This window comes from Leuresthes tenuis, unplaced genomic scaffold, assembly GCF_036924035.1.
Source record: "Leuresthes tenuis unplaced genomic scaffold, fLeuTen1.0.hap1 SCAF_17, whole genome shotgun sequence".
Taxonomy (NCBI): Eukaryota; Metazoa; Chordata; class Actinopteri; order Atheriniformes; family Atherinopsidae; genus Leuresthes; species Leuresthes tenuis.
The window spans coordinates 1,098,975-1,123,541 of NW_027325371.1; the positions used below are offsets into that span (position 1 = coordinate 1,098,975).

The 24,567-nt window shown below is 47.0% G+C and overlaps 1 protein-coding gene across 1 annotated transcript in view; it reads left to right on the forward strand.

Annotated features, from left to right (window-relative positions):
- LOC140272693 (MBT domain-containing protein 1-like) overlaps nucleotides 1-14,693 on the forward strand; it is a 45,191-nt gene extending 30,498 nt beyond the window's left edge. The window contains exons 12-18 of the mRNA XM_072368097.1: nucleotides 5,467-5,571; nucleotides 5,642-5,789; nucleotides 7,442-7,524; nucleotides 10,920-11,157; nucleotides 11,250-11,321; nucleotides 11,406-11,594; nucleotides 13,025-14,693. Coding sequence (XP_072224198.1) covers nucleotides 5,467-5,571; nucleotides 5,642-5,789; nucleotides 7,442-7,524; nucleotides 10,920-11,157; nucleotides 11,250-11,321; nucleotides 11,406-11,594; nucleotides 13,025-13,128 — 939 coding nt within the window. The 3' untranslated portion in view covers nucleotides 13,129-14,693. The remainder of the gene's footprint in view (nucleotides 1-5,466; nucleotides 5,572-5,641; nucleotides 5,790-7,441; nucleotides 7,525-10,919; nucleotides 11,158-11,249; nucleotides 11,322-11,405; nucleotides 11,595-13,024) is intronic.
- The last annotated feature ends 9,874 nt before the right edge of the window (nucleotides 14,694-24,567 follow it).

Here is a 24,567-nt window from a genome sequence, read left to right on the forward strand (position 1 = left end):
AGGTTCAGAAACCAGTTAAAGCTTCAGAAACCAGTTAAAGGCTCAGAAACCAGTTAAAGGTTCAGAAACCAGTTAAAGGCTCAGAAACCAGTTAAAGGTTCAGAAACCAGTTAAAGGTTCAGAAACCAGTTAAAGGTTCAGAAACCAGTTAAAGGCTCAGAAACCAGTTAAAGCTTCAGAAACCAGTTAAAGGCTCAGAAACCAGTTAAAGGTTCAGAAACCAGCAGAAGGTCTGAGATGAAACCAGTTAAAGGCTCAGAAACCAGTTAAAGGTTCAGAAACCAGTTAAAGGCTCAGAAACCAGTTAAAGCTTCAGAAACCAGTTAAAGGCTCAGAAACCAGTTAAAGGTTCAGAAACCAGCAGAAGGTCTGAGATGAAACCAGTTAAAGGCTCAGAAACCAGTTAAAGGCTCAGAAACCAGTTAAAGGTTCAGAAACCAGTTAAAGGTTCAGAAACCAGTTAAAGGTTCAGAAACCAGTTAAAGGCTCAGAAACCAGTTAAAGGTTCAGAAACCAGCAGAAGGTCTGAGATGAAACCAGTTACAGGTTCAGAAACCAGTTAAAGCTTCAGAAACCAGTTAAAGGTCTGAGATGAAACCAGTTAAAGGCTCAGAAACCAGTTAAAGGTTCAGAAACCAGTTAAAGGCTCAGAAACCAGTTAAAGCTTCAGAAACCAGTTAAAGGCTCAGAAACCAGTTAAAGGTTCAGAAACCAGCAGAAGGTCTGAGATGAAACCAGTTAAAGGCTCAGAAACCAGTTAAAGGTTCAGAAACCAGTTAAAGGTTCAGAAACCAGTTAAAGGTTCAGAAACCAGTTAAAGGCTCAGAAACCAGTTAAAGGTTCAGAAACCAGCAGAAGGTCTGAGATGAAACCAGTTAAAGGCTCAGAAACCAGTTAAAGCTTCAGAAACCAGTTAAAGGTCTGAGATGAAACCAGTTACAGGTTCAGAAACCAGTTAAAGCTTCAGAAACCAGTTAAAGGTCTGAGATGAAACCAGTTAAAGCTTCAGAAACCAGCAGAAGGTCTGGGATGAAACCAGTTAAAGGTTCAGAAACCAGTTAAAGCTTCAGAAACCAGTTAAAGGTCTGAGATTAAACCAGTTAAAGGTTCAGAAACCAGTTAAAGGTTCAGAAACCAGCAGAAGGTCTGGGATGAAACCAGTTAAAGGTTCAGAAACCAGTTAAAGCTTCAGAAACCAGTTAAAGGTCTGAGATTAAACCAGTTAAAGGTTCAGAAACCAGTTAAAGGTTCAGAAACCAGCAGAAGGTCTGGGATGAAACCAGTTAAAGGTTCAGAAACCAGTTAAAGCTTCAGAAACCAGTTAAAGGTCTGAGATTAAACCAGTTAAAGGTTCAGAAACCAGTTAAAGGTTCAGAAACCAGTTAAAGGTTCAGAAACCAGTTAAAGGTTCAGAAACCAGTTAAAGGTTCAGAAACCAGTTAAAGGCTCAGAAACCAGTTAAAGGTTCAGAAACCAGCAGAAGGTCTGAGATGAAACCAGTTAAAGGTTCAGAAACCAGTTAAAGCTTCAGAAACCAGTTAAAGCTTCAGAAACCAGTTAAAGCTTCAGAAACCAGTTAAAGGCTCAGAAACCAGTTAAAGGTTCAGAAACCAGTTAAAGGTTCAGAAACCAGTTAAAGGTTCAGAAACCAGTGAAAGGCTCAGAAACCAGTTAAAGGTTCAGAAACCAGCAGAAGGTCTGAGATGAAACCAGTTAAAGGTTCAGAAACCAGTTAAAGGTCTGAGATTAAACCAGTTACAGGTTCAGAAACCAGTTAAAGCTTCAGAAACCAGTTAAAGGTCTGAGATGAAACCAGTTAAAGCTTCAGAAACCAGCAGAAGGTCTGGGATGAAACCAGTTAAAGGTTCAGAAACCAGTTAAAGCTTCAGAAACCAGTTAAAGGTCTGAGATTAAACCAGTTAAAGGTTCAGAAACCAGTTAAAGGTTCAGAAACCAGTTAAAGGTTCAGAAACCAGTTAAAGGTTCAGAAACCAGTTAAAGCTTCAGAAACCAGTCAAAGCTTCAGAAACCAGTTAAAGCTTCAGAAACCAGTTAAAGCTTCAGAAACCAGTTAAAGCTTCAGAAACCAGCAGAAGGTCTGAGATGAAACCAGTTAAAGCTTCAGGAACCAGTTAAAGGCTCAGAAACCAGTTAAAGGTTCAGAAACCAGCAGAAGGTCTGAGATGAAACCAGTTAAAGGTTCAGAAACCAGTTAAAGGTTCAGAAACCAGCAGAAGGTCTGAGATGAAACCAGTTAAAGGTTCAGGAACCAGTTAAAGGTTCAGAAACCAGTTAAAGGTTCAGAAACCAGCAGAAGGTCTGAGATGAAACCAGTTAAAGGTTCAGGAACCAGTTAAAGGTTCAGGAACCAGTTAAAGGTTCAGGAACCAGTTAAAGGATCAGGAACCAGTTAAAGCTTCAGAAACCAGTTAAAGGTTCAGAAACCAGTTAAAGGTTCAGAAACCAGTTAAAGGCTCAGAAACCAGTTAAAGGTTCAGAAACCAGTTAAAGGTTCAGAAACCAGTTAAAGGCTCAGAAACCAGCAGAAGGTCTGAGATGAAACCAGTTAAAGGTTCAGAAACCAGTTAAAGGTTCAGAAACCAGTTAAAGGTTCAGAAACCAGTTAAAGGTTCAGAAACCAGTTAAAGGTTCAGAAACCAGCAGAAGGTCTGAGATGAAACCAGTTAAAGGTTCAGAAACCAGTTAAAGGTTCAGAAACCAGTTAAAGGTTCAGAAACCAGTTAAAGGCTCAGAAACCAGTTAAAGCTTCAGAAACCAGTTAAAGGTTCAGAAACCAGTTAAAGGTTCAGAAACCAGTTAAAGCTTCAGAAACCAGTTAAAGGCTCAGAAACCAGTTAAAGGTTCAGAAACCAGTTAAAGGTTCAGAAACCAGCAGAAGGTCTGAGATGAAACCAGTTAAAGGTTCAGAAACCAGTTAAAGGTTCAGAAACCAGTTAAAGGTTCAGAAACCAGTTAAAGGTTCAGAAAGCAGTTAAAGGCTCAGAAACCAGTTAAAGGTTCAGAAACCAGTTAAAGGTTCAGAAACCAGTTAAAGGTTCAGAAACCAGTTAAAGGCTCAGAAACCAGTTAAAGGCTCAGAAACCAGTTAAAGGTTCAGAAACCAGTTAAAGCTTCAGAAACCAGCAGAAGGTCTGAGATGAAACCAGTTAAAGGTTCAGAAACCAGTTAAAGGCTCAGAAACCAGTTAAAGGCTCAGAAACCAGCAGAAGGTCTGAGATGAAACCAGTTAAAGGTTCAGAAACCAGTTAAAGCTTCAGAAACCAGTTAAAGCTTCAGAAACCAGCAGAAGGTCTGAGATGAAACCAGTTAAAGGTTCAGAAACCAGTTAAAGGCTCAGAAACCAGTTAAAGGCTCAGAAACCAGTTAAAGGTTCAGAAACCAGTTAAAGCTTCAGAAACCAGTTAAAGGTTCAGAAACCAGTTAAAGCTTCAGAAACCAGTTAAAGGCTCAGAAACCAGTTAAAGGCTCAGAAACCAGTTAAAGGTTCAGAAACCAGTTAAAGGTTCAGAAACCAGTTAAAGGCTCAGAAACCAGTTAAAGGTTCAGAAACCAGTTAAAGGTTCAGAAACCAGTTAAAGGTTCAGAAACCAGTTAAACGCTCAGAAACCAGTTAAAGCTTCAGAAACCAGCAGAAGGTCTGAGATGAAACCAGTTAAAGGTTCAGAAACCAGTTAAAGGTTCAGAAACCAGTTAAAGGCTCAGAAACCAGTTAAAGGCTCAGAAACCAGTTAAAGGTTCAGAAACCAGTTAAAGGTTCAGAAACCAGTTAAAGGCTCAGAAACCAGTTAAAGGTTCAGAAACCAGTTAAAGGTTCAGAAACCAGTTAAAGCTTCAGAAACCAGTTAAAGCTTCAGAAACCAGCAGAAGGTCTGAGATGAAACCAGTTAAAGGTTCAGAAACCAGTTAAAGGCTCAGAAACCAGTTAAAGGCTCAGAAACCAGTTAAAGGTTCAGAAACCAGTTAAAGCTTCAGAAACCAGTTAAAGGTTCAGAAACCAGTTAAAGCTTCAGAAACCAGTTAAAGGTTCAGAAACCAGTTAAAGGCTCAGAAACCAGTTAAAGGTTCAGAAACCAGTTAAAGGTTCAGAAACCAGTTAAAGGCTCAGAAACCAGTTAAAGGTTCAGAAACCAGTTAAAGGTTCAGAAACCAGTTAAAGGTTCAGAAACCAGTTAAACGCTCAGAAACCAGTTAAAGCTTCAGAAACCAGTTAATGGTTCAGAAACCAGCAGAAGGTCTGAGATGAAACCAGTTAAAGGTTCAGAAACCAGCAGAAGGTCTGAGATGAAACCAGTTAAAGGTTCAGAAACCAGCAGAAGGTCTGAGATGAAACCAGTTAAAGGTTCAGAAACCAGTTAAAGGTTCAGAAACCAGTTAAAGGTTCAGAAACCAGTTAAAGGCTCAGAAACCAGTTATAGGCTCAGAAACCAGTTAAAGGCTCAGAAACCAGTTAAAGGTTCAGAAACCAGTTAAAGCTTCAGGAACCAGTTAAAGGCTCAGAAACCAGTTAAAGGCTCAGAAACCAGTTAAAGGTTCAGAAACCAGTTAAAGGTTCAGAAACCAGTTAAAGGCTCAGAAACCAGTTAAAGGCTCAGAAACCAGTTAAAGGCTCAGAAACCAGTTAAAGGTTCAGAAACCAGTTAAAGGTTCAGAAACCAGTTAAAGGCTCAGAAACCAGTTAAAGGCTCAGAAACCAGTTAAAGGCTCAGAAACCAGTTAAAGGTTCAGAAACCAGTTAAAGGTTCAGAAACCAGTTAAAGGTTCAGAAACCAGTTAAAGGTTCAGAAACCAGTTAAAGGCTCAGAAACCAGTTAAAGGCTCAGAAACCAGTTAAAGGTTCAGAAACCAGTTAAAGGTTCAGGAACCTTTTTCAGATTAAACGTGTCCAGCAGGGCGACTTCACTTTAAACCTTCTGCTGAACTGTGTTTGGTTGCTTCATGTAATCTGAGCCGGTGGGAGAGTGTAAAAGTGTTGGATAAAAGAGGCCCCAGAATGGATCCCTGAGGAACTCCAGCTGCTGTTTCTGACTGTTCAGATGTTCAATGAGCTGCAGACACAAAGTGGTCCCTGAGAGTTTAGTTCTGTGGCAGAAGGTCAGTTTACAGTCTATGAGTGAGTTCACCTTTTTCTCCTCGTTATTTAAAGTTATTTTATTTCTGTAACGTTTGAGGAGTCCGTTAGAAACGTGAAGAGCTTCCTTGTGAATGTGGCGGTGAACCTGCAGAGTAGTTTTTGTCAGCTGATGCTCAGCTTTCTGAGACTCTGAGGTGGTGTTTGGGAGCTTTAAAGCAGTTTTTCTGTGATTGTGGCTGTAAAACGACAGACTTTGGTAAGAAGAAGGCAGCGAACACATGTGCCTCCTGGTCCCTGTGATGTGTTCCCATCTGCAGGTCATGGACTCGTCTTTACCCTGCTGAATGATGGCTGTTTGGTGTGTTTTCCTGCAGGTGAAGGAGGTGGATCAGACTGGACCTTGGTTTGAGGACGGGATGAAGCTGGAAGCCATCGACCCTCTGAACCTGTCGGCCATCTGTGTGGCCACAGTGAGGAAGGTGAGCCGAGCCTGAGCTGCTGGTGCCATCGGGCGGTGGCTGGATCTAACCTGTCGCCCTGCTCCCCCAGGTGCTGGCAGACGGATACCTGATGATCGGCATCGATGGCTCTGAGGCAGCTGATGGTTCAGACTGGTTCTGCTATCACTCCACGTCTCCCTCCATCTTCCCTGCTGGCTTCTGTGAGATCAACAACATCGAGCTGACGCACCCCAGAGGTACGTCTCACTGATTTAAGGCCTAATGTTGGAGATGTTGAGTGTTTTAGGGGAGCTTCAGGCTCAGTTCCTTCAGTCCAGCGTTGAACTGTTTGGCATCTTCAAGGCAAATAATTCACCCAGTTTGACACGATGTGGACTTTAAATGATGTTCCAGATGTGAACAAATAGAAGAGAAGAGCATGTTCAGGGTTTAGGGCAGCTGCAGCTGGTCTGTGTGCAGGAAGTACAGGAAGTGCAGAAAATACAGGAAGTGCAGCAAATACAGGAAGTGGAGGAAATACAGGAAGTGCAGCAAATACAGGAAGTGCAGCAAACACAGGAAGTGCATCAAATACAGGAAGTACGGGAAGTGCAGGAAGTACAGGAAGTGCATCAAATACAGGAGGTGCAGCAAATACAGGAAGTGCAGGAAGAACAGGAAGTACAACAAATACAGGAAGTGCAGGAAGTACAGGAAGTGCAGCAAATACAGGAGGTGCAGCAAATACAAAAAGTGCAGCAAATACAGGAAGTGCAGCAAATACAGGAAGTGCAGGAAGTACAGGAAGTGCAGGAAGAACAGGAAGTACAACAAATACAGGAAGTGCAGCAAATACAGGAAGTGCAGGAAGTGCAGCAAACAGAGGAGGTGCAGCAAATACAGGAAGTGCATTAAATACAGGAAGTGCAGCAAACAGAGGAAGTACAGGAAGTATAGCAAATACAGGAAGTGCAGCAAATACAGGAAGTGCATTAAATACAGGAAGTGCAGCAAACAGAGGAAGTACAGGAAGTGCAGCAAACAGAGGAAGTACAGGAAGTATAGCAAATACAGGAAGTGCAGCAAATACAGGAAGTGCAGCAAGTGCAGGAAGTGCAGGAGATGCAGCAAACAGAGGAAGTGCAGCAAATACAGGAAGTGCAGCAAACACAGGAAGTACAGGAAGTATAGCAAATACAGGAAGTGCAGCAAATACAGGAAGTGCAGCAAATACAGGAAGTGCAGGAAGTGCAGCAAATACAGGAGGTGCAGCAAACAGAGGAAGTGCAGCAAATACAGGAAGTGCAGGAAGTGCAGCAAATACAGGAAGTGCAGGAAGTGCAGCAAATACAGGAGGTGCAGCAAACAGAGGAAGTGCAGCAAATACAGGAAGTACAGCAAACACAGGAAGTGCAGCAAATACAGGAAGTGCAGGAAGTGCAGCAAATACAGGAAGTACAGCAAACACAGGAAGTGCATTAAATGCAGGAAGTGCAGTAAGTGCAGCAAACACAGGAAGTGCATTAAATGCAGGAAGTGCAGTAAGTGCAGCAAACACAGGAAGTGCAGCATGTGTTTGGTGAGGCTGAACATCAGGAGATGTAAAGGAAAGCTGTGATTAATGTGTGGGGCTGACAGGAAGTGCTCAGGAAAACAACAAAGCCTGTGGGGATGTTTGAGCATCTGTTGGGTGTTTAGCAGCTGAAATGTCAGAAGAAGACAGTTTGTAGTGGTTTAATGAGGCATGGGTCAGGAGTGCAGACTGGTCTCTGTGCTTTGTTCTAAGCAGGTTTATCATCCTGGAGCATCAGGCCACATGCAGAGTCCTGATAATGCAGCGGTTCTGTTTGTCTGTGCTGTCGGTGTGATGAGAAACGTCTGAGTGATGGTTTGCTTTCTATTTTCCCAGGTTACACCATTCTTCCCTACAGGTGGTTTGAGTACCTGAAGCAGAGTAAGTCTGTGGCTGCTCCAGTGACCCTGTTCAACAAGGTGAGACAGAAGCTCCGCCCCCTGCCAGCTGCATGGCTCTAAGGTTAAAGCGTTAGAGTTGGTCTGAATAACAGAGAGTTTCACACCTGTAGGAGTGTCAGCTCCACTGAACTGGTTTAAACTGCTGTCAGCTGTGATGGAAACAAACATATTTAAGTTTTTATTTGTTCACAGTTTTAGGTTTAATCCGACAGATGTGTTGTGTTTTTATAAAAGATGTAGAATCTGACAGCCTGAAGCTGCACAGACTGATATAAAACAGTTTGTTCAGCTTCATTTCTTCACATATTTTATATAAAAACAGGAAGCAGCTGCAGAGATTCACTGAAACATGTTCAAACATGAACATAAACCCAGAATCTGAGGCAGAACCAGAGTTTTTCTCAGTTCTCAGCAGCTTTAAAGTGAATCTCTGGTCTGAGCTCCTTTATTCTCCAACACAGCCTGAACCCTCTGAGACAAGCTTTCTGTCATTTCTTTAAGGAGTCTTCAGGAATAGTTCTCCAGGCTTCTTGAAGGACATCCCAAAGCTCTTCTTTGGATGTGGGCTGCCTTTTGTTCCGTTCTCTGTCAGATGATCCCACACTGCTTCAATAATGTTGAGGTCCGGGCTCTGGGGAGGATTCATCCCTCCATAAGACCTGTTGCCACTGATTTTCAGTCCACTTCTTGTGTCATTTGGCACAGCTCAGCCTTTTCTCCCTGTTTCCCTTCCTTAAGAACGGCTTTGATGGAGGATGTTTTTCTCCAAAGAAAGAATAAAAGTGGTAAAAGTTGAGGTTTGGGATCCTAAAGTGTCTCAGCTTTATTGTTTGTGTTGTTGCAGGTAAAAGCTTTGATTGGTTAAATATACTGAGAAGCTGCTGCAGGGCAGTCAGTCAGTTGGTGTGTGTTAACAGGTAAGAGCTGACAGCTGTGCAGGGGGCGGAGTCATATTACGACTAGTACAGTGAGTATGTGAAGTTGATATTCATTTGATTTGCGTCCTGTAGACGGGCATCTACAGGACTCACTGTACTAGTCGTAATGCAACAACTGCTATTATGACAAAACCAGAGACATGACTTTCCGTAACCCTAGCTTCCCACACTCTGCCCTAACCCTAGGGTTAGCCAACGTTAGGGTTAGGGCACCATAGCTCCGCCCCCTGCACCAACACAGCTGTTGGCTCTCTGACCTTCAGGAGTATTAAACTTTACTCAACACATAGAATAAAATAGAAACATACTTTATTCATAATCTACAACATTTGATTAAATATTAGAACAATAACAAAGAAATAAACTAAACACATCTGCAGTTAAAAGCCTTATGCTGTGGGGACAAAGGTCCTCCTGAAGCTCTCTGTCCTGGAGGGGGTTCGTTACTGTTCACCATCACACAACATAACTTCCACCTCAACTTGTCTTCAGTCCAATCTCCCGTCCTGAGCCTGAGGGACTGTGGAAAGGAACGACTCCCTTTAACCGGAAGAAACCTCTGGCAGAACCAGAACCAGGAAGAAACCTCTGGCAGAACCAGAACCAGGAAGAAACCTCTGGCAGAACCAGACTCAGGAAGAAACCTCTGGCAGAACCAGAACCAGGAAGAAACCTCTGGCAGAACCAGAACCAGGAAGAAACCTCTGGCAGAACCAGAACCAGGAAGAAACCTCTGGCAGAACCAGAACCAGGAAGGGTGGCCATCGGCCTGGACCAGCTGGGGTTTGAGAAGACAGAAAAGAGGGAAAAGAGGGGGGAAAAACACCATAACACCATTCAAAGGATACCTGCTGGAACAGGGAAACACAAGTTAATAACCACAATAATGTCACATGGACATAAAATCATTTGAGAAATTAAAGAAGGGAAAAAGAGAGCAAAGTGAGGAAAGGTGTGACCGATGAGGTCCCCCAGCAGTCTAAGCCTATAGCAGCTTAACTATGGGATGTTTCAGGCTCACCTGAGCCATCCCTAACTATAAGCTTTATCAGAAAGGAAAGTTTCAGCCTGATCTTAAAGGTAGAGAGGGTGTCTGCTTCCTGAAGCCAAACTGGCAGCTGGTTCCACAGAGAGGGGCCTGATAACTGAAGGCTCTGCCTCCCATTCTGCTTTTAGGGGCCTGATAACTGAAGGCTCTGCCTCCCATTCTGCTTTTAGGGGCCTGATAACTGAAGGCTCTGCCTCCCATTCTGCTTTTAGGGGCCTGATAACTTAAGGCTCTGCCTCCCATTCTGCTTTTAGGGGCCTGATAACTGAAGGCTCTGCCTCCCATTCTGCTTTTAGGGGCCTGATAACTGAAGGCTCTGCCTCCCATTCTGCTTTTAGGGGCCTGATAACTGAAGGCTCTGCCTCCCATTCTGCTTTTAGGGGCCTGATAACTGAAGGCTCTGCCTCCCATTCTGCTTTTAGGGGCCTGATAACTGAAGGCTCTGCCTCCCATTCTGCTTTTAGGGGCCTGATAACTGAAGGCTCTGCCTCCCATTCTGCTTTTAGAAACTCTGGGAACCACAAGGAAACCTGCAGCCTGAGAGCAAAGTGCTCTGTTGGGGAAATATCTTACAATGACAGTTAAAGGAATACATGGCTCAGCAGAGCTCGGACTCTTTGTCAGCCTGGCAACAGCGCTGAAAAGAAACCTGGGATTATTCTTATTCTCTTCTATCAATGATGAATAATAAGTAGTTCTAGCTTTACGAAGTGCTTTCTTATATGTTATTAAACTATCTTTCCAGACTAATTGAGACTCTTCTAAATTAGAGGAACGCCACTGTCTCTCCAGCTTTCTTGCAGTCTGCTTTAAAGCAGCTGTGAATTATACCAAGGAGCCAACCTCTTCTGACTGATTACCTTCCTTTTCAGAGGGGCAACATTGTCCAGTGTTGTACGCATTGAAGCTATAGTGCTGTCAACAAGAGAGTCAAGTTCTACTGGAGTAAAATTTAGGTAGCCGTCCTCTGTCATATCTGCACATGGCAGTGAAGAAAAGGATGATGAAATCAACTCTTTAAATCTGGTTACAGCATCCTCTGACAGACACCTTCTATATGTAGAATTCTTCTCAGAAACCGTGTAGTCAAGTAATGTAAATTCAAAAGTTATTAAAAAATGGTCAGACAAGACAGGGTTATGAGGGAACACTGTTAACTGTTCACTCCATCAGAACCAGCCTTTTCCACCAGTTTCTGTCTGCAGAGCAGCATAGAACAGTCTCTCTGATGATAAAACATGCACATCATGCCACTGAAGGACCTCAGACCCTCCCGTTCACTCCCATTTATTTCCCAGCACCACCCCAGGTATCTGCAGGCCTGAATACATCTGATGCATTCGGAGGAAACACTCCAAACAAACCAATTAGTGTCAGAACACCTCCTTTAAAACCACCAACATACTCACCTGACTGTCCTCCCCCAGGACGTCCCAAACCACGGCTTCCGTCCCGGGATGAAGCTGGAGGCCGTGGACCTCATGGAGCCCCGGCTGGTCTGCGTCGCCACCGTCACCCGCATCGTCCACCGCTTACTGCGGATCCATTTCGACGGATGGGAGGATGAGTACGACCAGTGGGTGGACTGTGAGTCGCCCGATCTGTACCCGGTGGGCTGGTGTCAGCTGACCGGGTACCAGCTGCAGCCTCCTGCTCTTAACGCAGGTAAAGCTCACCTGAGCGGGGCTCGCTGTGGGACCAAGGACAGATAAAAGGTTTGTGGAAGTGAAACATTCACTGACGTGTGCTTGTGTCAGGCTCCAGAGATCTACAGTCAGCAGCATCCAAGCAGAGGAAGAAATCCCAGCAATACCGGGGCCAGAAGAAAAGTAAGAACACCTGCATGATTCCAGCTGTGACATCACCTCCCGCTCAACACTTTGATCTAAACTCAACACCTTTCTGTCTCCCAGAGAGGAAGCTGCCCATCGCTAAGCGACCGGTCAGCCTCTGCGGCGTCATGGTAACAGGACTTCCCAGAAACCTGTCGGGTGACGAGAACGAGACTCCGCCCGATTACCCGTCACCGCCTCCTCCAGCCTCGGCCGCGCAGCCGCCGCCCGGTGACCCGGAGCACAGCCGCCACACTGAGGGCGGCGCAGGTAAACAGTTCAAAATAAACCGGAAACGGGTTTTTACAGCTTCAGCGGTGGCTTTGTTTCTCTTTTCTCTCTGACTGCTAACTCATGAAGGGCCTCTTTTAAGGGTCTTACCTACATTTATCCTGAGTCGTAGGACTTTTCATCTCCTGCTCAGGACCCTGGAATGACTTTGACTTTTATCGCTGGTGTTTCTGATGCCACGTTTCAGACTTTGGAGCCAAAAACCAGGGTTTGCCCAATAAAATCTATTAGAAATGTGGACAGGTTGGTAATGAACGACAGTCTGAGCTCCCAGCTACAGGAGGAACGGCTAATGGGGTTAGCATTGACAGTTAGCTCCAAACAAGCTAATGGGAGTTGGCTAGCTCCCTCAGTGTTTTCAACAGTGGTGGAGCTTCCCATCCAAACACATACAAAGACATGTTGGAGAGGAAGAAGAGTAACACTGGATGGAGGCAGAGTGCTAACAGCCAGGCTAAGCTAGGAGACTTTACATACACTACTGGAAGGGTACAGCGTTGGCAAAACACCAAAAGAGTCCAGAAAAGGATGACAAAGCAGCAAAAGTGTGTTACATAGTTTATAGTGTGAGATATTCCACTGTAATGAGGAATTTAATAATACTCAGTGAACCAAGAGCAGCTAACAACACCACAGAGTATAAGTGAGGTAAACAGGAAGTGAGGTAAACAGGAAGTGACCGAAACAGGAAGTGACCGAAACAGGAAGTGAGGCAAACAGGAAGTGATCTATGGGGAGCCACCAGGGACATTATTCAGGATTAGCTTGAATAAACACGCTGGAAACCTTAAACACAGTAATGAAATGCTCTCACACTTACAGAAACTGCTTAAAACCTTTAATAAAAGCTGGTAAAAAGCTCTGATTCACACTTTAATGTCACATTTTACTACTGTGAATGACATTTATTTCTGCTCCTGAAATATTTTACATGATTTCACTTAAACCAAAACTTGGTATGAATAGCTAATTTTACGCTAACTTTACCTTTATTGGCTGAGCTCACACTTCACTGCACATTCTTACAGTCAGAACACCGACTTCATCTCAGCACAACACGCTAATATAAAGCGCGTGCTAAGCTAACCGTCGAGCTCTTTCTGAATAATGTCCCTCATGGCTCCCCGTACACTTCAGTGTGACTTCCTGTGAGCGACAGGAAGTCCTGAAGATCTCCAGATACGAGCACAGCCGTGCACTTTCCTTGCATCTTCTTCTTCTTCTGAGTTCTGTTTCCGGGTAACAGCCGCTGCTGTGATTGGCTGGAGGCCCACAGCGCCACCTACAGGCCACACCACACACGTTTATTCACTTCAGACTGAGAGAGAAACTGTAGCTGAACGGAAACCCGGTCCCAGTGGGACTTAAAAAGCTCTGATGTGACGCCTGATGACTGTTTGTCTCTGCAGGTTCACACATCAAGGAGGAGAACTCTGGAGGAACCAAGTTCTCATCTCAGAGGACGGAAACCAACGGGTCCTCCGGAGGTTTCCTCGCCAACAGAGATCAGTAGGAGGCCTCTTTATACCTCGTTCTCCCATCATCTGACTCCATCCTCCCTCCTCCTGCTCAGCCTGTCAAAGAGGACGCTTAGCACTCTTTTCTATGACTTTCTCCCTGCTCCTGATCGGTGTTCGTACGTGTAGATGTGCTGGAACAGGAAGCTGCGTGACGTCACATGACCTTAGCCGTGTTTGTCGTGATGTGTTTGACGCCGCGGCAGCTCCTCCAACCACAGCCGGACGTTCAGGACGCCGGCCCAAGCAGACAATCAGTGGGTTTGTGTTCCTCTGCTTAAAACTCCTCCTCCTCCTCTTCTTCTTCTTCTTCTTCTTGTCCTTCTTCTTCTTCTCCTTCTTCTTCTTCTTCATGTCTGTTGGACATCAGATAACTGCAATAAGTCTGAGAACGAGCACACTCCTTAAAGGATAATTCTGCTTCCAGGAGACAAACCTTTGCTTCCCTGAATCTTCCTCAGAGGGAAACCAGGCTGAACCGAACCAGGATTATCTTTTAAAGTTGCTTCTTTTGCTTTGAAAAAGGTCAAAGGTCACCTTCACTCACCACTGATACCTCACAACAGAAGTATTTTAAAAGGATTATAAGCTGGAAATAAAGTGATGACATTTAATATATCAGAGATTATTTCAGATGTTTTTCATTTAAAAGATGAGCAGAAAACAGAGGTTTTAACAAGGCTTTGCACTTATTTACCGGCTCAGTGTGACTGAGTGAGATCTGCCATCACAACAGAGGAACTTAAAGGACGATTCCCAACAGAATGTGGTGAATCCAGGTGTTCCCACATTTTAAAGCTCTTTATGCAGCAGCGTTTCCACTTAAATCAGCATCCTGGAAGCTTCCTTCGGAGGGAAACTAAATGCTTTGAGAACATTTAGAGTCCCGCCGTTTGTTTCCTCGTCTTCTTCTCCGTGAAATGCAGCCATGTGAGCCCAGAACCGTTTGATGATGCGCTTCCTGTCGTGTTCTGTGTCCGTTTGTTGTTCTGTGGCAGTTAAAGACGATATTTTAATATTTACACTTCGTTGGAATGAAGCTGAAACTGATTTAAGAAAAACCCAAAAGAATAGAGAAATTATTCTGGAACCAGAACAAATAAAGTCAGAGATTAGCTGGAGAGAAACGGCCCAGAATCCAGAGAATATAAAGAACCGGGGACCCGAGCCGGGCTCAAATGTTGCAGAACTTAAGCAGGATTTTGGGATGTTGGGGAGAAAAAAGTTTGATTTCCTTTAAAAAAAAAAAGAAGAAATATATGAATCTGACACAAAAGATCAGAACTAAGAGCAGGAGAAGAGCAGGAGGGACATTATTCAGATGAAATGGTCGCTGTAATGACTGTAAAAACTGGACTCGGGCCCAAATGTTCCCCTGGTGAAGCCGAGCCGGGCCTGGGGGGTCCGGACCTCCTCTGGGACAGGAAACCGTCTCCCGGGGGGGTCCGGGCCTCCTCTGGGACAGGAAACCGTCTCCCCGGGGGGTCCGGACCTCCTCTGGGACAGGAAACGTCTCCCCGGGGGGTCCGTACCTCCTCTGGGACAGGAAACGTCTCCCGGGGGGTCCGGACCTCCTCTGGGACAGGAAACGTCTCCCGGGGGGTCCGTACCTCCTCTGGGACAGGAAACGTCTCCCGGGGGGTCCGGACCTCCTCTGGGACAGGAAACGTCTCCCCGGGGGGTCCGGGCCTCCTCTGGGACAGGAAACGTCTCCCCGGGGGGTCCGGACCTCCGCCAGATGTTCCCGGTTCACCCTCAGTACCTGTCTGGGCTCACCGGGTCTGTCCGCCAGCGGCTGACCGCCCTCCCTCCCTTCACCCGAGTCACAAACACAAAGTTGGTCCTGGACCTCTGGCCTCGGCGGCCCGGTACCAGCAGCATTATGAGCCCCTCTGTGTTTGTGCTGGACAATCCAAGGCGGCACAGAGGTTCGGATCAGGGAGGCGGTTCCTCTCCGGCTCATTCAGTCATTGCCCAGAACCCAGGCTGCCGTCAGAACCTGCCCTCTTTCTAACTGAGGTCAAGTCCAACTCTCAGGCGCTCAGCCGGGTCCAGAGTACCCCCCCAGAGTCCAGCCCCTGTGTTTGGTTCCAGAACTTTGTGCAGTTGGTTCCGCTCCACCTCACAGCAGCAGGTTCCCACAGAAAGCTTTCAACACGGCTCTGGACCGGTCTTCACCCTCCGGCTCACGTTGCCCCAACCTGGCATTTCCTGCCTGTTGCTTCCTCAGACCGAGCGCCGTGAGCCAGCTTTCAGCCGCCAGGGGCTCGCCGGCTGCCTCCCTCCCTTCCTCCTCCCTCCCCCCCTCCCCGGGTCCAGCTCCCTCCCTCCCTCCCCGGCTCCCAGCTCCCCCCCTCCCCGGGTCCAGCTCCCTCCCTCCCTCCCCGGCTCCCAGCTCCCTCCCCCCCTCCCCGGGTCCAGCTCTCTCCCCCCCCCCCTCCCCGGCTCCCAGCTCCCTCCCTCCCTCCCCGGCTCCCAGCTCCCCCCCCTCCCCGGGTCCAGCTCCCTCCCTCCCCCCCTCCCCGGGTCCAGCTCCCTCCCTCCCCCCCTCCCCGGCTCCCAGCTCCCTCCCTCCCCGGCTCCCAGCTCCCTCCCTCCCCCCCTCCCCGGGTCCAGCTCCCTCCCTCCCTGGCTCCCAGCTCCCTCCCTCCCCCCCTCCCCGGGTCCAGCTCCCTCCCTCCCCGGCTCCCAGCTCCCTCCCTCCCCCCCTCCCCGGGTCCAGCTCCCTCCCTCCCTGGCTCCCAGCTCCCTCCCTCCCCGGGTCCAGCTCCCTCCCTCCCCCCCTCCCCGGCTCCCAGCTCCCTCCCTCCCTCCCCGGCTCCCAGCTCCCCCCCTCCCCGGGTCCAGCTCCCTCCCTCCCCCCCTCCCCGGGTCCAGCTCCCTCCCTCCCCCCCTCCCCGGCTCCCAGCTCCCTCCCTCCCCGGCTCCCAGCTCCCTCCCTCCCCCCCTCCCCGGGTCCAGCTCCCTCCCTCCCCGGCTCCCAGCTCCCCTCCCTCCCCCCCTCCCCGGGTCCAGCTCCCTCCCTCCCTGGCTCCCAGCTCCCTCCCTCCCCCCCTCCCCGGGTCCAGCTCCCTCCCTCCCCGGCTCCCAGCTCCCTCCCTCCCCCCCTCCCCGGGTCCAGCTCCCTCCCTCCCTGGCTCCCAGCTCCCTCCCTCCCCGGGTCCAGCTCCCTCCCCCCCCCCCCTCCCCGGCTCCCAGCTCCCTCCCTCCCTCCCCGGCTCCCAGCTCCCCCCCTCCCCGGGTCCAGCTCCCTCCCTCCCCCCCTCCCCGGGTCCAGCTCCCTCCCTCCCTGGCTCCCAGCTCCCTCCCTCCCCGGGTCCAGCTCCCTCCCTCCCCCCCTCCCCGGGTCCAGCTCCCTCCCTCCCTGGCTCCCAGCTCCCTCCCTCCCCGGGTCCAGCTCTCTCCCCCCCCCCCCTCCCCGGCTCCCAGCTCCCTCCCTCCCCCCCTCCCCGGGTCCAGCTCCCTCCCTCCCTGGCTCCCAGCTCCCTCCCTCCCCGGGTCCAGCTCTCTCCCCCCCCCCCCCTCCCTGGCTCCCAGCTCCCCCCCTCCCCGGGTCCAGCTCCCTCCCTCCCCCCCTCCCCGGCTCCCAGCTCCCTCCCTCCCTCCCCCCCTCCCCGGCTCCAGGTCTTCCCTTTCCTGGGCGTTTTTCCCGCTCAGTTAAGGTCTTTGAGTCGCTCTCTGGGTCCGGTCTCTACTGTGAGCTGAACCCACGGCTCCGAGGGTTAAAGGTTAAACTCAAACTCAGATGTTGGCTTAGAACAGGACTTTTACAGAAACAACAACTCAAAATGACTCCAGCTGCATTTTAATTGGACTTTTCAAGATGATTTAAACAGTTTAGTTTGGTCTAAAGCTAAGGACCAGCTGACCTGCACAAAGGTCACTTTACATCGAATTAAACCCTGAGATTGGTGAGAGATCGAGGACCCGAACCAGCGTTTATTCTTCTTCTGTGGTTACAGTTTTGTCTGGTGTTTTCTTGCTGTTACAGATGTTTAAATGTGCCATAAAAAAGAAGAGTTTTTATGAATAATGCGTTTTATATCCAGAAGAAAAGTAAGATTTGAACGTTGTGTGTTTTACACTGATGACCTGCCTGTAAGGTTCACTTATATATAGATCTATACACTTTAAATGTGGGATTCAACTCGTGGTGACGTGCTGATGTCGGCTCTGAAGCTTTTTTTAATACGTTTTGGCAGCATGATTGTGAAAAAAGACAAAATTTTGATGTATAATGATTCGCTTTTCATTTTTATGCAATAAAACGTTGCTGAAAGCAGTCGAGTCTTTGTGTTTGACTGGACCGAGGAGCTCGGTTCTGTAGGTTCTGTAGGTTCTGGACAGGCCCGGCCTCTTAAACATGGCCGCCGTGCACATGCAGGGTTCATAACACGACTGTAGGGGGAGCCAGAGAGCAAGAAGCCTGAACAAATCATTGAATCGCTCAGACTCACCTTTCTTAGTCGGTACTCTGCGTTAAAGTTGTCCCTCAGGCCAGGATGTACTTTATGGACCAGATATGGTTGAAAATGGGTTTTCCCAGAAGAAGAGACCCTAGAAAACAGTACAGTGACAATAAATACACGGAAATCTGCTTTTATACGACAATAAAAGACACGATTATGGAACATAGTGCAGAATCATTCTGTTAATATTCTATTCAAACAGCTGAGTCTGACCCTCAGGTACAGATCTCCACCTGTGAGATGTTTGCACCTGAACTACAGCTGAGTCTGACCCTCAGGTACAGATCTCCACCTGTGAGATGTCTGCACCTGAACTACAGCTGAGTCTGACCCTCAGGTACAGATCTCCACCTGTGAGATGTTTGCACCTGAACTACAGCTGAGTCTGACCCTCAGGTACAGATCTCCACCTGTGAGATGTTTGCACCTGAACTACAGCTGAGTCTGACCCTCAGGTACAGATCTCCACCTGTGAGATGTTTGCACCTGAACTGCAGCTGAGTCTGACCCTCAGGTACAGATCTCCACCTGTGAGATGTTTGCACCTGAACTGCAGCTGAGTCTGACCCTCAGGTACAGATCTCCACCTGTGAGATGTTTGCACCTGAACTACAGCTGAGTCTGAATCAGGCGGTTAGAAGATGGAATGAACTGGATCAGGTAAAGCTGGACAAAACTGGACAATTTTAAAGCTGAATCACGGTTTAAGGTGGTCAGAAAAGTCAGTCCAGGCTGTTTTAAGGCGGTATTTCTCATGAAAATCAAACCTGTTTAACATCATCAGAAGTCATTAAGTTCAGTGACTCGTTCTGTGTTTCCAACCAACAGCTGATGTCACTTCCAAACAGGAAGCAGGGGAACAGTAACCATGGCGATGAGTAAAAACGCACGGCTCAGCTGGAACGAACAAAGGGAGGAGCAGCTTCATGGAAACAGGACGACCGTCTCTACGATGTTTCATCTGCAGCTGTGGCCAAAAGCTGCTTATTGGCCGACTTCCACCAGGTGCATGATGGGAAATAACCTCAAATAGGGACCCTGGAGGATCTGCAGTGTTTGTAAAAGTCAGTTTAGATGTGAGACGCTGTCAGTCAGTTAAAGGTCTGTTTCAGCGTTTATTAAGTCGAAGTTTCTACGAATAATTACTCAAAAGTCGGCCCTTGAATGCGTTATCTTAAGACTAAACGTTTTGAACCGTTTTGGGCCAACATCTCAGCCTGACTGGCTGGTTCTTGCTCGGCTGTGAACAGACGGAGCTGCCAGGACGATAACTTTCCACATCCTCAGCTAATCAACATGAGAGTTGGTCAGCTGGACCTGGCAGGTCTGTAAAAGGAAATGTGTGTCAGCAGGCAGTCTGGATCCGAGCCGGTTCCCTGACGTCGGCTCAGCTTCTCAGGGGTAGGATTCAGCTGATGGGCCCGTCTGAGGCCTTCAGGCATCATTAGTGACTGATATTCTAAAAGCAGCCGACATGTGATACCTGCAGTTCTGGCCTCCAGCAGGAAACCCTGCCGTTGATGATCAGAGGCTCCATTTCAGCGAAACCGTAACCCTGGAGTTCATCACCCAGCCTCCGGCCTGACGCTCCAGTTTAGCCTTTTTAGGAGACTTTTTTTAATTCTCTCCAGTCCAGGCCCACAATGAATTCCTATTTCCATAGATTTCCCTTTCAGGATCAATCTGTCGACGTTAACATCATGAAAGTGTCGTACTTTGCTCTCTTTAATCTTCTGTAGCAGATCTAGGTTTCCATGTCTTTTGAAGCTTTGTAAAACTAATCATTCCAGCAGTGTGTGTAAATCTCAGAGGCTAATTACACAAAAAGGGTTTGAAATAGCTCAGATCAGGGATGCCAAACTCCGGTCCTCGAGGGCCGCCGTCCTGCAGGTTTTAGATGTTTCCCTGCAGGTTTTAGATGTTTCCCTGCAGGTTTTAGATGTTTCCCTGCAGGTTTTAGATGTTTCCTGCAGGTTTTAGATGTTTTCCTGCAGGTTTTAGACGTTTTCCTGCAGGTTTTAGATGTTTTCCTGCAGGTTTTAGATGTTTCCTGCAGGTTTTAGATGTTTCCCTGCAGGTTTTAGATGTTTTCCTGCAGGTTTTAGATGTTTCCCTGCAGGTTTTAGATGTTTCCCTGCAGGTTTTAGATGTTTCCTGCAGGTTTTAGATGTTTCCCTGCAGGTTTTAGATGTTTTCCTGCAGGTTTTAGATGTTTCCTGCAGGTTTTAGATGTTTCCCTGCAGGTTTTAGATGTTTCCCTGCAGGTTTTAGATGTTTTCCTGCAGGTTTTAGCTGTTTTCCTGCAGGTTTTAGATGTTTCCTGCAGGTTTTAGATGTTTCCCTGCAAGTTTTAGATGTTTTCCTGCAGGTTTTAGATGTTTCCCTGCAGGTTTTAGACGTTTCCTGCAGGTTTTAGACGTTTCCCTGCAGGTTTTAGACGTTTCCCTGCAGGTTTCAGATGTTTCCCTGCAGGTTTTAGATGTTTCCCTGCAGGTTTTAGATGTTTCCCTGCAGGTTTTAGATGTTTCCCTGCAGGTTTTAGATGTTTCCCTGCAGGTTTTAGATGTTTTCCTGCAGGTTTTAGACGTTTCCCTGCAGGTTTTAGATGTTTTCCTGCAGGTTTTAGATGTTTCTCTGCAGGTTTTAGACGTTTTCCTGCAGGTTTTAGACGTTTCCCTGCAGGTTTTAGACGTTTCCCTGCAGGTTTTAGATGTTTCCCTGCAGGTTTTAGATGTTTTCCTGCAGGTTTTAGACGTTTTCCTGCAGGTTTTAGACATTTCCCTGCAGGTTTTAGATGTTTCCCTGCAGGTTTTAGACGTTTCCCTGCAGGTTTTAGATGTTTCCCTGCAGGTTTTAGATGTTTTCCTGCAGGTTTTAGACGTTTCCCTGCAGGTTTTAGACGTTTCCCTGCAGGTTTTAGATGTTTCTCTGCAGGTTTTAGATGTTTCCCTGCAGGTTTTAGATGTTCCCTGCAGGTTTTAGATGTTTCCCTGCAGGTTTTAGATGTTTCCCTGCAGGTTTTAGACGTTTCCCTGCAGGTTTTAGATGTTTCCCTGCAGGTTTTAGATGTTTTCCTGCAGGTTTTAGATGTTTCCCTGCAGGTTTTAGATGTTTTCCTGCAGGTTTTAGACGTTTTCCTGCAGGTTTTAGACGTTTCCCTGCAGGTTTTAGATGTTTCCCTGCAGGTTTTAGATGTTTCCCTGCAGGTTTTAGACGTTTCCCTGCAGGTTTTAGACGTTTCCCTGCAGGTTTTAGACGTTTCCCTGCAGGTTTTAGACTTTTCCCTGCAGGTTTTAGATGTTTCCCTGCAGGTTTTAGATGTTTCCCTGCAGGTTTTAGACGTTTCCCTGCAGGTTTTAGACGTTTCCCTGCAGGTTTTAGATGTTTCCCTGCAGGTTTTAGATGTTTTCCTGCAGGTTTTAGACGTTTTCCTGCAGGTTTTAGACGTTTCCCTGCAGGTTTTAGACGTTTTCCTGCAGGTTTTAGATGTTTCCCTGCAGGTTTTAGATGTTTCCCTGCAGGTTTTAGATGTTTCCCTGCAGGTTTTAGATGTTTCCTGCAGGTTTTAGATGTTTCCCTGCAGGTTTTAGATGTTTCCCTGCAGGTTTTAGATGTTTCCCTGCAGGTTTTAGACGTTTCCCTGCAGGTTTTAGATGTTTCCCTGCAGGTTTTAGATGTTTCCCTGCAGGTTTTAGATGTTTCCCTGCAGGTTTTAGATGTTTCCTGCAGGTTTTAGATGTTTTCCTGCAGGTTTTAGACGTTTCCCTGCAGGTTTTAGATGTTTCCCTGCAGGTTTTAGATGTTTCCCTGCAGGTTTTAGATGTTTCCCTGCAGGTTTTAGATGTTTTCCTGCAGGTTTTAGACGTTTCCCTGCAGGTTTTAGATGTTTCCCTGCAGGTTTTAGATGTTTCCCTGCAGGTTTTAGACGTTTCCCTGCAGGTTTTAGACGTTTCCCTGCAGGTTTTAGACGTTTCCCTGCAGGTTTTAGACTTTTCCCTGCAGGTTTTAGATGTTTCCCTGCAGGTTTTAGATGTTTCCCTGCAGGTTTTAGACGTTTCCCTGCAGGTTTTAGACGTTTCCCTGCAGGTTTTAGATGTTTCCCTGCAGGTTTTAGATGTTTTCCTGCAGGTTTTAGACGTTTCCCTGCAGGTTTTAGACGTTTCCCTGCAGGTTTTAGACGTTTTCCTGCAGGTTTTAGATGTTTTCCTGCAGGTTTTAGTTGTTTCCCTGCAGGTTTTAGATGTTTCCCTGCAGGTTTTAGATGTTTCCCTGCAGGTTTTAGATGTTTCCCTGCAGGTTTTAGATGTTTCCCTGCAGGTTTTAGATGTTTTCCTGCTTCAGTGCAGCTGATTCAGATCAATGCATCATTACCAGGCTGCTGCAGAACTTAACAATCTTTCAAAGAGATCCATTTCATCTGAATCAGGTGAGTTGAAGCAGGGAAACATCTAAAACCTGCAGGACAGCGGCCCTCCAGGGCCGGAGTTTGGCATCCCTGGCTCAGATGGTCACAAAATCAGACCTGCTGTTGGCAGCAGACGTCCAGGGTTCGATAAACATTGATCATCACCAGATATCCAGGTATCCAGGTATCCTAATTACACAAAAAGGGTTTGAAATAGCTCAGATGGTCACAAAATCAGACCCACCAGACGTCCAGGGTTCGATAAACATTGATCATTATCAGAATCTTTGGTCCAACAGGATGCACTGTGGTGGTGTTGCTGCACGTTGTCATGGTTACCAGTTGAGTTCCCAGTGTTACGGGACACAACTCTGGTTCTTTGAGTGTTTTTTTATTTAAAAAAAAAACATCTAAATCAGCACAAGAATAAGATGAAGAGCAGAACTTAGCAAAAGCTGGGATTATGAGGGAGAAGCGTCCTCCATCAGGGAGAAATGAACCTGTGGCGTAAGGAGAACCGAGCCGGTTAACAACGTTAGCTAACCTTTGCTAAGGTCGTTTTCCATCACATTGTTGCTTATTCCTGGAGCACAAAACCGACCTAAAACCCCAGAATAATCTAGCTGGTTATTAGTCGTGTTACACACTGAATAACAAAGTGAAACTGCATTCTGGTGCCTGCCAAAGGGGTCAGAAGGTGAAGGAACCTTTAGAATAGAAAACTTACAGCGTACAGCTGCTGCTGCCGTCTGGCTTCATCTCCTCACCGTTGGTCCTTCAGGTGTCGGGTCCTGGCAGACAAACAGCTTCAGGAAATACTGCAACCGTAAGGTTAAAATCAGCTCCTGATCAGAAAGCTTTACTCACTGGGTTCATAACATCCAGCATCCACTGGCTGAGGGTGGAGATCATTATTAGAGGCCTCCAGGTGCTGGTCAGCACCTGAGAAGAAGCCTGAGAAATCAAGAAGCCGCCTCTAATTGGGGCCATAACTCACGGGGAGGAAATTCCAGGTTGTGTCACTTTGAGCTGGACGGCAGGTTCCTGGGACATGAAACATCCCTTTAAGACAGGGGCAGATCCACTGATCACCACCTGGTGGTGGGATGGATCCGGGAAGACTGCCGGACACACCTGGTGAGGCCTAACAGGTAGAGAGGATGAACTGGGAACATCTGGTGGAGGCCTGGACACCCCTGGGAGGTTTATCCTGAGGGTTGCTGTCTGTAACCAAAGGCCCGGACGTTGTTTCCTCACCTTTACAAACTGGGGTTTCTGTTTCTGTGTACACCTGCCTCTTCAGTTCCCTTTTAAATGCGTCTCTCAGGCTGGAGAAATGATCTCCAGGAGAAGGAATCGCCTCAGCTACACCTTCATTCCTCAGTCGGGCCTCCATGGAAGAGGCCGAGGGCTTGGTGGAAGGCTCTGGGGAGCAGAGAGATTCAGGAGGAGCTGTGTGGTTTTCTCCCAGATCGTGGAGCAGATCTTTACCCTCACAGAGTTGCTGAGGGGATCCTGGGACTCTGACCATCCAGTCTGCAGCTGGATCCACACTGTCGGTACGAAGTGGAGCTGGTTTACGGTGCGTTTTGGACTCGGAGAGAAGGGCGTCTGGTCCTGGAACCTCAGGGTTACAGCTCTGCTTTCTGCAGATTCTGTTGGCTTCTTCAAGCCTTGTTTCTGTTTCTGTTTCTGTATTTATCAGAAGCTTTTATCCAAAGCGACTTACAAATGAAGATATAACAGCTTTATAAAAGCTAACAATAAGCTAACAATAAGCTAACAATAAGCTAACAAAAAGCTACATAGAAGGAACCCAGGAGTCCGACTCTGTCAGAGGGGACAGAGTAGAGATAGGGTGCAGGCATAGAAGGAAGTGCAGAAAGACTTTATTATTCACGTTTTAGCAGTTATTTGGTTAATTTCAGTGCAGATTTTGTCACAAAGGCGCATCATCAACCACATCATTGTGAAATGTTGGTTGACAAATCCATTTTTAGACAAAATGTGACCTTTTCTTGTAGAATTTTGGCTAATTTTCGGGTCCTACTTGCACCGAGGATTTTCTTTTGGGTGCCAGGATTCTCAATATTGACCTTAAAGTCAGAGTAAAACTGAGATAACTGCAGAAAAATGTGTTATGAACTATTCGGTCAAGCATAGAGTTTATATTTATGTATTTAGCAGACGCTTTTATCCAAAGCGACTTACAAATGAAGATATAACAGCTTTATAAAAAGCTAACAATAAGCTAACAATAAGCTAACAATAAGCTCCATAGAAGGAACCCAGGAGTCCGACTCTGTCAGAGGGGACAGAGTAGAGATAGGGTGCAGGCATAGAAGGAAGTGCAGAAAGACTTTATTATTCACGTTTTAGCAGTTATTTGGTTAATTTCAGTGCAGATTTTGACACAAAGGCGCATCATCAACCACATCATTGTGAAATGTTGGTTGACAAATCCATTTTTAGACAAAATGTGACCTTTTCTTGTAGAATTTTGGCTAATTTTCGGGTCCTACTTGAACCAAGGATTTTCTTTTGGGGGCCAGGATTCTCAA